General features: G+C 42.5%; 1 protein-coding gene across 3 annotated transcripts in view; it reads left to right on the forward strand.

Moving 5' to 3' along the window:
- PKP3 (plakophilin 3) overlaps positions 1-14150 on the forward strand; it is a 65735-nt gene that overhangs the window by 42367 nt on the left and 9218 nt on the right. For all 3 annotated transcript variants that reach the window (XM_069965646.1, XM_069965645.1, XM_069965647.1), the window contains 5 exons: positions 10195-10283; positions 10850-11550; positions 11786-11912; positions 12016-12220; positions 13630-13804. In XM_069965646.1, the coding sequence (XP_069821747.1) occupies positions 10195-10283; positions 10850-11550; positions 11786-11912; positions 12016-12220; positions 13630-13804 (1297 nt within the window). The remainder of the gene's footprint in view (positions 1-10194; positions 10284-10849; positions 11551-11785; positions 11913-12015; positions 12221-13629; positions 13805-14150) is intronic.

A 14150-nucleotide genomic window follows, 5' to 3' on the forward strand; every position in this document is an offset into this window, starting at 1 on the left:
AGGCTACACTGAGTGTTATGTAATTGTAGTGTCCCTGTCACTTTAAAAACATTCTGACATCACCAAGAGACATGTCAACAGTTTCAGTCAGAGTCTGGGTATTCAAACACAATCAATGATTAGATATGGCACTAGATACGCTCACTGTGATCCCACTGGATGCAGATGCAGATGTAGTTTCATCAACAAGTGGCCACTTCACCATCGGACCCTTTCTTTAATATTAGTCTAATAGAATGGGATCCTTCATTCAAGATCCCTATTTGCCTGACTGACTAAATATATGGCCTCCGAATCTTCTCAAGATGATGATGATGACTGAGACACCTTTACAGTAAATTTTAATAGGAACTGTGAAATATTTAACTTTCCCATCAGTGCCTCTAGGTTCCTCTTGAAGATTGCTTGGGAGTCTCTTCATTGGAACAGTATTAGTATTATTGGTTGAATATAGAGTACCACAAGTAGGATAAACTAAAGCTGTAGGGTTTCTTTCCTGAGATGTAAATTAAGGTTGGGTTGGGAGACATTACACACGGACAGCTCCGAGTGACTGTTACACCCAGCTGCCCAGATTATATGGTCTTTCAGTGAATTTGGCAAAAGACTTTCTCACTCGTGTACAAGAGCAAGAAATGTCCCATAAAGCTTAATTAACCCCCATTCACATTCACCTAGAGAATGGCCTATAACTCTTCCAGCCATGCAGGGTATTCAGAGAAATCACGGACCAAGCTGGTAACCAAGGAGCCTCGAACAAGCACTAAAGGCTCCTTAGTTGATACAGAAACTCTTAGCAAAGCAACTTTTTCTTCTGATTCACTTGTCCTAAAGAATATTTTTCTATAGGATATACTTAGCACAATGACTGGGTATTTTCAGATCTTATTCGGGGGCATGGCAAGGGTCAGATTACCTTCCGAGTCACTTTTTTGACAGATTAAACACTAATTCACCATAAACACTAATTCACCAGGAACACATTACAAGCCTCAGTTTTGCTAGCTGAAACTAGATTTTTTTTTTTTTTGTCTTAAAGGGGTTGTCTGGGTACAGAAAATGTCTTTGATTTAGGTTGCGAACCTAAAGTCAAACTCCACTAGCCCAATCTCCTGGTTCCCATGGCGCATTTTCTCCACAAGAAGGACCCATGACGTAAATATACGCCAATAAGTCAAGCGGCTTTATGAAGCTTGGTTCACAGAGGGTGAGGATCGGCTACTATCAACTACCGGGTCCTCACAGTCAATGATAGGGACCATTGATTGCACTGCTGCCTGCCATTAACCCCTTAAACGCCGCACTTTAAGTGTCAGTGACAGGTGTCGCTAAGTGGGGGTGGGGGGGGGGGGGGTTCTGATCATTTCCCCTGATTGGTATAGATGGGAATTTTTGATCTTTCTATAAATTTTGCATTGCATTTAAAAGTATAGGCACTATAATAAAAATAGTTAAAAAAAATTAATATGACAAAGCCCCGCCCCCCGAAAGTTTAAAATGTCCTCTTTTTCAATTTTACAAATAAAACCTGTAAATATATTTGGTACTGGAGCGTAAACAATTGTCCAATCTAATAATTTTTTGGGGGTCACATTATCTTAAAAAAAATTCTAATTTACACAAATATGGTACAAAACTATAGATCATGGCACAAAAAATGACACCCCAAACAGCCCTGTAGGTTGAAAAATTATACTGTTATAAGAGTCACAATAGGGCCATTTTATTCATAATTATTTGTGACAAAAAAGTTTTACTATTTTAGAAATAGACTATTAAAATTAAAAGTTTTACTATGTTATTGAGTATTGTGTTTTTTTTTTTGTTTTTTTTTTAAACTGACCTATAGAATGAAGATAACATGTCAGTTTTACCGTAAAGTGCATCGTGTTAAGATGGAACGCCCTTAAAATTCTCAAAAGTTTTTTCCAATTTCATGCCAAAAATGATAATTTTAGGCGTTCCATCATACCTATTATGGTAGATTGAAAGGCACTGTTACAAAGTACACTTGTACCTGTAAAACAAGTCCTACATGGCCCTGTAAAAGGCAAGTAGGAAAAACTACACTGTGTTCTTAAGGGGTTAATATTGTACAAAAAATGATATAGGACAATTATAATTACAAAATAGAAAAAAAAATTGTTCCTGGGTCAGTAAAAAAAAATCTAGGTCATAGTTTAAAAGGGTCTGCAAAATTATTGTTAATTGTTTAAATCATTTAGGGCCCTATTACACAGCCCGATCAGGAGGAACAAATGACCTGTCTGGTCAGCGCTCGCCTGCTCCTCGTTCCCAGCTTGCTGTCAGCCCTATTACACACACCAAGAGTGAGGGGGCCATGGGGAGCTGCGGGAGGGGCTATTACATAAAATGGTTATGGGCTGGAACAGCCGGTAATTGGCCAAGTACGGCCGATAATCTCGTTGTCTAATCGTTCCAAATTTTTTTTTTAAATCATCTCTTGTCATTTACTAGACAAGTGATTAAGCGACAGCTGTTGATTGTAGTATAAAATAATGTATTTACTTACCTTACCCCGTACCCCAGTGTTCTTGGGCGTTCACTAGTCGCTGCTGCTCTGCCTTTTCTTCCGGTCTCTTCACTGACAGGCTGCTCAGCTAATCACTGGCCGAGACAGGGCCGTGGCCAGTGATTGGTTGAGCGGCCTGTCAGTGCAGACAACAGAACAGAAGGCAGAGCTGCAGCTGCAGAGATCCGGGATTGTCCGAGGACACCAGGGAACTGGTTAAGGTAAGTTGATACTTAACACTGAAGGCCCTTGCTGCCCGATAGTCACTGCTCATTTACTTCATGATGGGGCCATGTAATAAAACCCTTAGCCTTGCTCACCTGAAGGAGGTTTGTAATACACTCTCACTTTTTTTTTTAACCATTTGCTGCATTTAGGCTGCAGAGCTTTGATCAGTAATGGCAGGTAAGCATTAGCCCAGCATATACACCCCTACTGAATATAATATTGTTTCTTGTTGGGAATATATTCTGTGCATGATGATTGTGAGAAGGCTGAATGAATACAGGGCACACCTTAGCTGTAAAGCATAATAAAGTCTGTGCCTCTTATCAGTTCTCATACCTTTGTTTTATTACCGTGGAGTCTGGAGTTCTGTAAAGTCATCCATCACTCAGAGGCATTTGTCTGCTAACAGCTTCAAAGACGGAGAAATGTTCCTACAGCGGCACAAATGTCATAATTATCAAGTATTTTACTAAATAGTTCAAATACGAAAACTATAAAAGAGGTACTCTTAGCCTAAGGGTCCTTTTGGACTGAAGGATTTCTCGCCGCAGGGCCCTAAACATGCAGTGCCTTTACACGACAGGAGAAATCGAGTGCCCAAGCTGCACGAATGATGGTTTGTGTAGACCTGGAAAGTGACAGCACAGGTATTTATACATCTCTGCTGTCAGTTTCCAAATCACAAGCATTGTATACTTGCTATCCACGCTGCTTGTGATCCGACTTCTGGCTTCTCCGGCTGGAGGTCTGGAGAACCAGATGCCAGATCACAACCAGCGTGGATTGTAAGTATACACCGCTTGTGATCTGGAAACTGACAACTGGATATACTGTATACAAATCTGTGCTGTCAGTTTCCCTATATAGTTTTTGGCCAAACATACCCCTGTTTACATAGGAAGATGTGTGGCCAAAAAGGATACATTTTAAAGCTTGCTCTAAACAGATCAGCCAAGGATTGGGACGTTTTCCGGGTCCTTAGCTTATCGCCAATTATCGGCCGCAGGAGCATTTCTGCAAGAAAATCCATCCCACAGGGTCCTAGTCCTTGTCTGTGCCATGTGAGTCTATTACTATTTTTTTTTTAATCTTCCAGTACTTATGAGCTGCTGTGTGCTCTACAGGTATCCTTTCCAGACTGACACGGTGCTTTCTGTTGTCACTTCTGTCCATGACAGAAACTGTCCAGAGCAGTAGCAAATCCCTATAGAAAACCTCTACTGCTCTAGAAAGTTCCTGCCATGGACAGAGGTGACAGCAGAGAGCCCTGTGTCAGACTGGAAAGAATATATCACTTCCTGCAGAGCATACAGCAGCTGATAAGTATGGAAAGACTTGAGATTTTTTAATAGAAGTAAATTACAAATCTATATAACTTTCTGACACCAGTTGATTTTAAAAGAAAAAGTTTTTTGCCGGACAACCCCTTTAACCCAAAACATAACCTGTGCTGTGACTAAAGATCATTACTGTCCTATAAACACAGGATACTCTCTGCCTGCATTATCTGCCCCGACTACTGTACCAGTAAGATGTAACTACATCTAAACGCAAAACGACCACAACCTGGAATTATTATTATTTTTTTAATTACATGTGCACCTAGGACATGTAAATTGTATTTGTCATTATGCATCTTGCCCCGTGACTGTACACCGTTTCAGGCTGAGACGTCACAGCATGGTCTCAGTCTTCGTATCCATGTCTGACTGTACCATCTTGTTTGTTCTTTTTGTTATGTATGTACTATTGGCATGCATGCTGTCACTTCCAGGGAGGGAGTAGTAAAACACCACTTCATAAAGCCAGTCTTACCTTCTGCTCAGTTATTTTGGAGGGTTAGAAGACGCTACTGTTTGCAGACCAAGGACCTAGCTCCAAGGAAGTGTTGATGGATCTGTCCGGTATGTGATTTATGGACATGCTCTTCTCTAGCTTCGCCCACAGGTTGGGTGTTGGGACAATCAGGAGCGTGACGCCTAAAAGTAGTTTGAGAGGATATACTGCATTCTATGGTTTCTTTATGGCTTTCTGCGTGCCCAGCTACTAACTGTAAAATTTTATGAGAAAGTAAAAGTTTTTTTTTTTACAACAGTAAAACCTATGTAGTCTGTTTCTTTAGGGTAGATAAATCCCACAGTAACTGTACACATTATACTCTATGCATGTATTTGTCTTTTCACCAATGTAATGTGCCTAGGAGATTCTATGCATGCGCTGAATCTGCGGGGACAAGCTTTTCCTAAAGTATTAATGTTCTCCACTCCATACTTGGTTAATATGAGTGATGAGCGAACATCCCTATGTTCGGTTTGGATTCCAAACATGAACATGAAAAAGAAAAAATTATTGTGATGTGTTCTTCACAAATAACGAACGTACAGTAGAAGGGTACTTTTCAGTCTACGGACATACGTACAGATTATCAGGTGCAAAGCATAATGCGTACAGATTATCAAGTTCGAAAATAATCGTTGTAACCATTCCGATCATCAGGGAAATTATTGGGGATCGCTGAATAAGAACAATTGGCATCATGTTCATACGAAAATGTTCGCTCATCACTAGTTAATATGCCCTACAGCTATCACCAGGCCAACCATGTCCACTGTAAGGATATACTTATTGTCGGCAAGGTAGGATAGGGATTGGTACGTCCTGCCCTGTACCTAACATGACTTTGCATGTATAGGCTATATGTGTATCCACAAATCTGTGCGGAGTAAGCTCTGATATTGATGGTCTGTTGGCCGTCAAGATACTCTTGGCATGTACACTAGATACTTGGCTACATATTGGGGCCATGTAGCAGATTTTGCATTGTGGTCCTGGGACTTCAGATGGCAGAGAATCATGCAGAGAATCTAGACGGTTCTTTACATACCTGTATAACTTTCCGTTTGTCTCTGCTCGTTTTTCATCACCTCTCAACCTAAGCAGATGTTTGTTTTAACCTCTTCATAGTAAGGGTAACATGATGTTCTTTCTAGTAAGACATTTCCTATGCCCTTTTGCTTAGTGGAATTGATTTTTACATGTCATATTTTCACTGCACAGTTAAAGGGGTATTCCAGGATATTTTGACATTTACTCTACAGATTAGTCTTGTAATATAATCAATTTGTCTCATTAGTTTCTATTACGAATTTTGTCTCTTTCTCGCAATTTTTACATGAGTCACGTGGTCCTGTGACGTCACCGAACCGGAAGAGTACTGACTTGCCGACTCAGCCGGCCTCTAGTTAGTTATTCACTTAGCAGGCTTCAGAGCCTTACAAAAGGCCCTCCCTGAGCACGGGACGTCACATGACGCCCTGTTCCAGAGCTGGCCTGTCAGTGTAATCACCTCAATCCCTCCCTGTGTAATGATTGGGGACCCCTCAGCCCCGGCCCCCCTCCCTGTGTAATGATTGCGCCCCCCTCTCTCTGTAAATCATTGCGGACCCCCCGGCCGCGCCCCCCCTCTCTGTAATGATTGCGGACCCCCCGGCCGCGTCCCCCATCTCTGTGTAAACATTACGATATACAGATCACTCACCCCCTGGTGTTAGCCTGTTGCATCGCTGGACCCGATGTCGGCGCCTTTTTCAAGCAGCTATCCTCAGCTGACAGGCGCTCTGTGTGAGGCAGGAGAGATTCCTTTCCTGCTTCGTACAGAGCGCCTGTCAGCTGAGTTGTATCGGGCGATCTATAGGCGATCTGTACGGAGCAGGAAAGGAATCTCTCCTGCCTCACACAGAGCGCCTGTCAGCTGAGGATAGCTGCTTGAAAAAGGCGCCGAAATCGGGTCCAGCGATGCAACAGGCTTACACCAGGGGGTGAGTGATCTGTATATCGTAATGTTTACACAGGGTCGGGGGACACGGCCGGGAGGGGTCCGCAATCATTACAGAGAGGGAGAGGGGGGCGCAATTATTACACAGGGTCGGGGGACGCGGCCGGGAGGGGTCCGCAATCATTACAGAGGGGGGGGGGGGGACGCGGCCGGGGGGTCCGCAATGATTTACAGAGAGAGGGGGGCCGGGGCTGAGGGGTCCGCAATCATTACACAGGGAGGGGGGCCGGGAGGATTGAGGTGATTACACTGACAGGCCAGCTCTGGAACAGGGCGTCATGTGACGTCCCGTGCTCAGGGAGGGCCTTTTGTAAGGCTCTGAAGCCTGCTAAGTGAATAACTAACTAGAGGCCGGCTGAGTCGGCAAGTCAGTACTCTTCCGGTTCGGTGACGTCACAGGACCACGTGACTCATGTAAAAATTGCGAGAAAGAGACAAAATTCGTAATAGAAACTAATCTGTAGAGTAAATGTCAAAATATCCTGGAATACCCCTTTAACATAGCAAGGGAAAAACAGTAAGGGGCTTCATTTACTGTACTGTTGCAAAAAGAATTTAACTCAATTCTCAGTTCTTTGCATTTAAAATAAATTGTTAACAATTCTTCTCAAAATCTTGACATTTAACCCAACCCCCATTCAATGCTAGGTGAAAAGAAAATACATATTTATGTTCTTCAAATCTCTTAAAGGCAATATATAACCTAGATTTTTTTTTTTTTATTTACTAATTTGGAGCCTGACACTGGAACATGTGTTTTTTTATTTTTCTACCCTGTTCCTATTTTCTGAGTGCATTTTTTTCCAGTTCATTTGTATACAAATTTTTTTGGGCTGCCATGTTGCCTAAAGTCCCTATCAGCACAAGCAAGTGAGCGCAGACCTGTCAGTCAGCGCTCGTTTGCTCTTTGTTCCCCGCTCTTTGCTGGCGCTATTACACATGCTGACAGCGAGCAAGTAAGTACAGAGGGGCACAAAGTGCTAATCTGTCAATGAGGCCAAATAAATAAAGGTCTAAGGGTGCGTTTACATCTACAGGATCTGCAGCAGATTTGATGGTGCAGATTTGATGCTCTGTTCAATTATTTAAATGAAATCTGCTGCGGATAAATAAAATACGCTGTGGATCCGGTAAGTGTGAACGTACCTTTAAGCTGTTTTTAACACCATTTAGAGCAGGAACCCAGGCATGATGGGAATTGTAGTTTTGCAACAGCTGGAGGGCCGAAGGTTCCCCTTCCCTGATTTAGAGAGATGCTTTACAGCAAGCCTCATGGACATGTGGAAAATTAACAGAAAATGTCCAGTTAAATCAAATGGGAAGGGGTCTGGACATGCTCTATTGCATTGTGGTTGATCTAATAGAAGTGCAACCCCTGCAGTGGTCTTATAAGCCATAAGTTCAAAGCAAAAAGGCTTTTTTTTTTTTTTTTTAACAGGTCATGGATCACAGCAGAGAACTGTCATGTTGTCATAATTTCTGGTCATCTAATGTTTGAGGAAATGTTTGAGCACTCTTATGCCCTTATACTATATCATCTCTGATTAGATAACTGATCAATGGGGGTTTCTCTTTTCGCATGCCTTTAAAATCGGTCCTAACATGTGTTCATAGAGGTTATGCTAAAGTTTAGGTCAGAGAGCAAGAATGCAAAATGGTTGAAACACTCTTCAGTCTGCCAGGTGTAAACTGCAAATGAGTGTTGTAGTCCTTAGTTGAGACCATATACCAGACAGAAGTTCTTGCGTGCATGCCCCAAGGCTATGTCTTATCAAACTACAGAATTTCTGAGAATATGGATGTGGGCGGTCATCACTGACTTCCAGACAAATGATTCATAAGTAACAATATGGTCTCTTTTCTGTGGGTGGATAACTCTAGGGCACTAGGACCATTATTTTTTATACTACTATGTATCATATTTACAGATGTGAATATGTACAATAAGGCTGCATTCACACTTTCAATGAAGTTGTCTGTGCGCACTGACAAATTTAGAGCCCATTACTTTGTATTGGGCTATTCACAATGTTCTGTGTTTTCACGGATCTCCAATCCATTCCTTTTAAAAATAGGACATGTTATAACTCGGAACGGATGCCCCATAGAAATCAATAATATCAGTGTTTTGCACAGTGAACATCTGGCCGGCACAGGGAGAGTAGGCAAGTAGTTGTCTTCTGCGCTCCTGTCATCTCTTCTGCAGAGGGGGGGGGGGGGGGGGGGGGTAGGTGTTGCACTTCTATTACAGTCGCAACACGGAACACTGATCCCCTCCTCCAGTCATCGTGCCGTCACCCCCACCACGATCTGCGCTGCAGATTGTGTGAATAAGCCCTAACATTCTCTTGTCAATCTCCTCTGGAAAAGTCCCATACCAGATTTCTCAGGGGAATCGGAACACTTGAAGGGCAGAATCCCTTTAATTTTATTAAACTAAACAAATTGATCATTGACTCTTTAGATTTGAGATCTGATTGGTTGCCAGGGGTAATTCTGAAAAATTAATAAAGATATTCCTGGTATAATATATCACTTATAATAGCCATTATTGTATCTCAATTTTATTATGATCTGCTAAGGCAACATTATTATAGCTCGCATTAAAAAACAGGAAAAATCTTTTTTTTCTGCTGTTTTAGTGTTTAAGGCTGGGTTCACACTACGTATATTTCAGTCAGTATTGTGGTCCTCATAGCAACCAAAACAAGGAGTGGATTAAAAACACAGAAAGGCTCTGTCCACACACTGGTGAAATTGAGTGGATGGCCGCCATATAACAGTAAATATTTGCCATTAAATGGCGGCCATCCACTCAATTTCAACATTGTGTGGACAGAGCCTTTCTGTGTTTTCAATCCACTCCTGGTTTTGGTTGCAATATGAGGACCACAATACTGACTGAAATATACGTAGTGTGAACCCAGCCCAAAACTGCAGATGTGTTTCTATATAATATTCTATCTAATAAGAGTTTTTTCTGCTGCGGATCCGCAGCAGATTTGATCTAAATAACTGAACATAGTATCAAATCTGCACCATCAAATCTGCTGCGGATCTGGTGTGTGTGAAGGCATCCTAAAAAGTTTTGCGATCTAGTTCCACTTTAGTGTATGGCTTTGTCTGGTGTTACAGCTCGGACCCATTTAAAGTGTTACTGTCACTTAAAGAAGCAGTTCACTTTTTTTTTTTTCGCCCCCCCCGGGTAGCCGCTGTCATGTATACTTACAGAAGATGATCGGTGTCCCGTTCCAGTCGGTCAGTTCCCGTCCCGCGGTGCATTCGCTATGGAAGCGCGTGACTTCCGGCGTTCAAATTACAAGGGAGAGAAGAGGAGTCACAGCGCCAGCGGACGTGAGCGTGCCCGATTTGAACGGCACCGTGGGACGGGAACTGACCGACTGGAACGGGACACCGATCATCTTCTGTAAGTATACATGACAGCGGCTACCCGGGGGGGCGAAAAAAAAAAGTGAACTGCTTCTTTAAAAACCCACTTCTCTCCCTGGCTCCCCAAATGACAAGACATGAGATCCATTAGCCATCCCCCCTTAATCTTATACCATGGTTGTAAGTTTTTATATTTTTATCTTCACAGAGAGCTACTCTTCTCGATCTATGTACAGTAGTGTGCCAAATACCTACAGCTCCCGCTCCCAGATCCTCGGCAACAATCAAAGGATATCTGTAAGTACCTGTTAAAGGAAGCCGGTGGGGTGGAGTAATATTATTGAACACTGTAAATACAGCACAAGTATCCTGTAATATATTTATAATCTAGTGCAAATACTATCTTTATTGCAGTGCCCTCAGTCGTGTCAGAACTCGTGTAACCACTTAAGAATGAAATGCCCATTTTTTATTTATTTTTTTCCCAGAAGAGTCACACACTCCAAGAATTCTTTGTTGTTCTTGGAATTGAAAATATATTGTACAATACTAGCTGAATTTTCAAAAATAGATTAATATCAAAAGGGTTTCGAGGGAGTTGAAAAAGTCTATTAGACTATGTTCACAGCACGTTTATAGCGTTCTGATGATGTTTCAATGTAAGTTTATTACAATGCAAGTTTATGGCACTTCTGGCGGTTCTGTACACTGCCTGCTTTAAGAGCGGACTACAAACCTGCCAGGGTTTTGAAGGGGTAACCTGCCGTGCTATCGAAATTATAGGTACCCTTATGTAATACTCTAAAAAGGCTGTATAATTTTGGTTAAATAAACCCCATGTCTTGCTTTTTTTTTTTTTTTAGCAATCTTCTGCACGATCATCTTCTGGGTATGGCACAATGGGAGGTATGCGTGCAAATTACTCTTCCCGCTCAGCTGTGGATGTTGGAGCAACACACAGAATCAGTGTACCTCCACCACAACAACAAACAACAACAACACAATCGCGTCACTACTCGTCCTCAACCTATCGTCCAACTTCCTACCATGAACGAGTGTATCCAAGCAAAAGGGAATATGATACAATGTCTCTAAGGTCTTTGCGTATTGGAGATGGAGACGAGAGATATGACCATGGCTCCTCCAATTCAGGCTTTTATACTCGCCAAATGTCTTCTGCAAGTGTGGGGCCATCGCTACAAAGGTCTCTCTCTGGAAACATTCTCCAAGATGGTGGCACCTCCTGGGTTGAAAGAGCAGAGGTGGCACAGACTCGTACGATCCGAGCACCTGCAATGCGCACCTTACAGCGTTTTCAAAGTTCCAACCGTGCCCGTGTGCAACCTGATTCTTATGCCACTTTGAATTCAGTTACCCCACAGCAGATTCAGCAACAACAAAATGCCGTTGGCTCCAGTTTTGTATCTAATGTCATAGAACACACCTCTCGGGCCCCCTCCGTGCGCAGCCTGGGAGAGTCTATGCACCAAGTGCAAGACCTAAGGGGCATGGATGTCTTTGATGGAAACAAGAGTTTGATGAGTCAGCATTCTTTTACAAGCGGGTAAGTCACAGTATACAGTACCAAAAAACATGAATGGTTTATGGGACTTTTATTTAGATCGGAAAAAGTCTGCATTTTTTTTTTTTTTCAGTTCTAGTTCCGACATCACTCATGTCTATGAGGTGTGTCTAGTATTGCAGTTCAGCCCCACTAGAGTGACCTTAGTGATGGTTGATATAAAGTGGTTTCTTTTAATGTTCTATGATATAATAATGTAATCTTTATTGATACACAGGTTTGAAGACATGAACATGTCAACTGCTGTGAAATATCTAGGGGCTGATGATGACCCAAGCCTACAGGTCATCGGAGCAGCTTACATACAGCATCGGTGCTACAGTGATGCAGAAGCCAAAAAGCAGGTGAGCCATAGCTTGCAATATGAGAGTCTGCACCACTATGGCCATTCTCCTTAGAATCCTTCCTTGGCGTTGTCTATAACTTTTCATGCTCTACACATTCCAGGCTCGAAGCTTGCAAGCTATATCAAGGTTAGTGAAGCTGTTTAATAACCCAAACCCAGAGGTACAGCGTCATGCTACCGGAGCCATGCGTAATCTTATCTATGACAGCACTGATAATAAGATCGCTCTGGTGGAAGAAAATGGTGTAAATGAGCTGCTACGAGCACTGAAGGAGCCAGATGATGAACTGAGGAAGAATGTTACAGGTACCTTCAGCAAAGTTTTCTGCTTGTATGTTTGTGTTTCAAAATATGTATTAGTAATTCTCTGACCAACCTTTTCTTAAAGTGTACCATGTTGTTTAATTTTTTTTGCAATTTTAAGAAACGACGTAATTGTTTTTTTTTAGCCGAAAAATGCATTTTCATCATGAAAAAGCAGTTTTAAAGGGGTAGTGCGGAGCTAAACAATTATTCACCAAATAACACACTTTACAAAGTTATACAACTTTGTAATGTATGTTATGTATGTGAATGGCCCCCTTCCCCGTGTTTCCCCCCACCCCCGCTAGACCCAGAAGTGTGGTGCATTTTACTCACTGCATCTCGACCCCCGTCCATCATCTTGGGACAATGATGTAGTCTTTGGGAGGCCGGCCGAACTGCTCCATCCGTCCCTTATGCCGGCTCCCCTCTGCCGTGTCATCAGCAGTTTAGCCGCGATTGGCTGAGCATAACTGTGCTCAGCCAATCGCAGCTGAGCACAGTTATGATGCGGCAGAGGGGGGGCCGGCATGAGGGATGGATGGAGCGGTTCGGCCGGCCTCCCGAAGACTACATCATTGTCCCAAGATGGCGGACGGGGGTCGAGATGCGGTCAGTATAATGTACCACACTTCTGGGTCTAGCGTGGGTGGGGGGAAAAACGGGGAAGGGGGCCATTCACATACATAACTTACATTACAAAGTTGTATAACTTTGTAATGTGTGTTATTTTGTGAAAAATTGTTTAGCGCCGCACTACCCCTTTTAAGCTCTCCCCCCTGTGTTTATTATTCTCTTAAGGAGGGGTTGAGGGAGATAAGGCACCAAAACAGGACAACAAGAGTTAATTTACAGCTACATCACCTGGCTATCTCTCCTCTGAAGTCAGCACTGACCTCTCTGACCTCTGAATACTGCCTTTCACACAGCTCCCACTGTGTAATCCTTTGTTCTCTGCTCTCTGCTGGTGACTAATCTCCCTCTTACCCACCCTCCCCTCTCCATAGGTTACACAGGGCACGCCTTATGTACAGGATCTGCAGCAGATTTGAAGCTGCAGATCTGTTGTGGATCCTGTACGTGTGAACGCACCCTAAAAAGGAATTTAAGGTTTTTGTTAGGAATCGTTTTGTATATTGTTCAAGCAAGAGCTCAAATAAATGGGTCAAGCTTTTTTGTCAGTAGCGATGGAGAGAAGATTCCATTTGTATTGGTGATGGGGTGTACAGGCTGGGATCATGTATAACATACTGGGCTGGCTTCCATGACCTTATCACAACTGTATATATAAAAATGATATAGTCTAGATTTAGATGCTATTCATATATACATATAGTGCCCCTTTAATACTATGACACACACCACAGTAGATTTTGCAAAATGCAAGTGTTTATTTCTTTCATTGTTTTCAGGAATTTTGTGGAATTTGTCATCAAGTGACAGCTTAAAATCAAGACTGGCGCGGGACACTCTGGGCCCCTTAACCGACCGTGTGCTGACTCCCCTGTCTGGCTCTTCAGGATCCGCTCTTATCCAACAGAATGCATCAGAGTCGGAGATATTTTACAATGCTACTGGCTTCCTGAGGTAAAATGTCTGTTAAGCTCTTCTAAGGCTATGTTCTGCTTTGGACCTCCTTGCAAATTCTATTATATTTAACAAAAAATATAGTACTGCAGGCAGTGCTATCTTTCCTTTTAAAGGGGAAGATAAACCAATGATACATGTCCCTTAGCTGCTGATTGTTGTATTATAAAATCATGTTTTCCTTCTAAGCTTAAGAGTTGTAAAGGCTAGGCTGAGCTGTAGCATGCACAACTGAGCTGTAGCATGCTTTCCTTTTAAAGGGGGAGATAAACAAATGATACATGTCCCCTTAGCTGCTGATTGCAGTATTATAAAATCGTGTTTCCCTTCTAAGCTTAAAGTGACA

The sequence above is a fragment of the Dendropsophus ebraccatus genome, chromosome 4, assembly GCF_027789765.1.
Source record: "Dendropsophus ebraccatus isolate aDenEbr1 chromosome 4, aDenEbr1.pat, whole genome shotgun sequence".
NCBI classification, from domain to species: Eukaryota; Metazoa; Chordata; class Amphibia; order Anura; family Hylidae; genus Dendropsophus; species Dendropsophus ebraccatus.